The sequence below is a fragment of the Salvelinus fontinalis genome, unplaced genomic scaffold, assembly GCF_029448725.1.
Source record: "Salvelinus fontinalis isolate EN_2023a unplaced genomic scaffold, ASM2944872v1 scaffold_0002, whole genome shotgun sequence".
Taxonomy (NCBI): domain Eukaryota; kingdom Metazoa; phylum Chordata; class Actinopteri; order Salmoniformes; family Salmonidae; genus Salvelinus; species Salvelinus fontinalis.
In genome coordinates this window covers 1,017,442-1,018,997 of record NW_026600211.1, presented here as the reverse complement: position 1 = coordinate 1,018,997, position 1,556 = coordinate 1,017,442, and the positions used below count along the sequence as shown (strand labels likewise).

The 1,556-nt window shown below is 49.5% G+C and overlaps 1 protein-coding gene across 1 annotated transcript in view; it reads left to right on the top strand.

Annotated features, from left to right (window-relative positions):
• The window catches only part of LOC129841899 (complexin-3-like), a 2,284-nt gene continuing 728 nt past the window's right edge, over positions 1 to 1,556 (top strand). Inside the window, exons 1-3 of the mRNA XM_055910250.1 lie at positions 1 to 460; positions 664 to 751; positions 1,036 to 1,556. The exon at positions 1,036 to 1,556 is cut by the window's right edge and continues 728 nt beyond it. Of these exons, the coding sequence (XP_055766225.1) occupies positions 267 to 460; positions 664 to 751; positions 1,036 to 1,257 (504 nt within the window). The 5' untranslated portion in view covers positions 1 to 266 and the 3' untranslated portion in view covers positions 1,258 to 1,556. The remainder of the gene's footprint in view (positions 461 to 663; positions 752 to 1,035) is intronic.

The following is a 1,556-nucleotide window of genomic DNA, read 5'->3' as shown; positions in this document are numbered from 1 at the left end:
AGACCCTGAGTCATTGTCTATGAATACACTGGCAGTCTGTACTGTAGTGAGTGTGTCCAAGCCAGCTAACCTCAAGGAGGAAGATGTGGGAGATGCGCACAGACACAAACATATGTCCTACAGAACATGAATGAAAAAGGACACTGATGCTTCTGAGTGTGAAGTAACACGCATAGGTTACACTACAGAGAGTTCTGGACTTACCCTCTCTTTCTCTCTCTTTCTCACACACACACACACACACATTCTAACACACACCCTGAGACATGGATACTATGGTGAAGCAGTCTCTGGCGGTGCCCTTGAAGAAGCTGTCCAGCTGTGTGACAGGAGTGAAGGAGAGAGAGGTGTGGGCCAGGCGCAGGGCCAAGAGGGGGACAGGAGGAGTAAAGAGCAGCCCTCCACGGATGGGACAGACCTCCGTCATACGCTCCTACCAAACTGACCTGGAGAAGGAGAGGTGAGTGACCGCAAACATAACTAGAACATGACCACTGTGGTCAATGTGGAGATTAGAAACAACACCATGAGGAGATTATGGATGAAAACCAGCTTCGTAACAGACAGGTTGGGGGTTGGCGGTGATGGGTTTTAGGGCAGGGATGTATTTATGTTTGTGTGTGTCTATCTATGTGTTACATGTAATTGTTGTGTTGGTTCCAGGAAGCTGAGGGAAGCCCTGAATGCTCAGAAGCACGCAGAGAGAGCCGCCATGAGGGATCACTTCAGGAAGAAGTATCAACTCTCCAAGGTTAGTGTGGATGTCTGGGTAAGGAAGTACTGGACTGGGCTTGTTGTGTGTGTCTATCTGAAACATTTGCAGACCAAATTATACCCCTCTCTCCTAGCCCCTATCTCCTAGCCCTATCGCCTAGCCCCTATATCCTAGACCCTGGACCCTATATCCTATCTCATAGCCCCTATCTCCTAGCCCCTAGCCCCATACCCGTAACCCTTAAAGCAGTGCTATATTTAAACAGTATTTTTTCCTCTTCACCCTACCCCTCTCTTCCCAACTCTCTTCCCAACTCCCAGAGTTCCAAGGACACCAGCCACCTGAGTGCGGCGCAAGGTAAAGTGGCACTCCCCCGTCAACTGGCTAAACTGATTGGTCCTGAGACCCCGCCCAAGGACGATGGCTACAACCTGCTGAGCGCCTTCCAAGGCCTCAACTTCAACATGGGGATGCTTGGAGGCAAGCAGACCAAGTCGCCCACTCCAATGTCAGTCAACGGAGAGGCCTGCAAAGTCATGTGATCAAAGAGAACATACTAGATACTACACAGAATCAACCTGCAACATGCTAAAACATGCATTATGCCTGAATGATGAAAAATAACATTTTAACACAACGTAGCAGCAGATTGGAGGGAACACATTGGCAGACGACTTTGTCACAGTTGCTCCTCTATCCCTTTATCTCCTTATCTGTCTTTAACTCTCTCTTTCTCTCTCTCTCTCTCCACCTCTCTCTCTCTCTTCACCCCTTTTTCCCTTTCTCTCTCTTCCCCCCTCTCCCTCTCTCTCTCTCCCCACCCCCGTCTCTCTCTCCACCC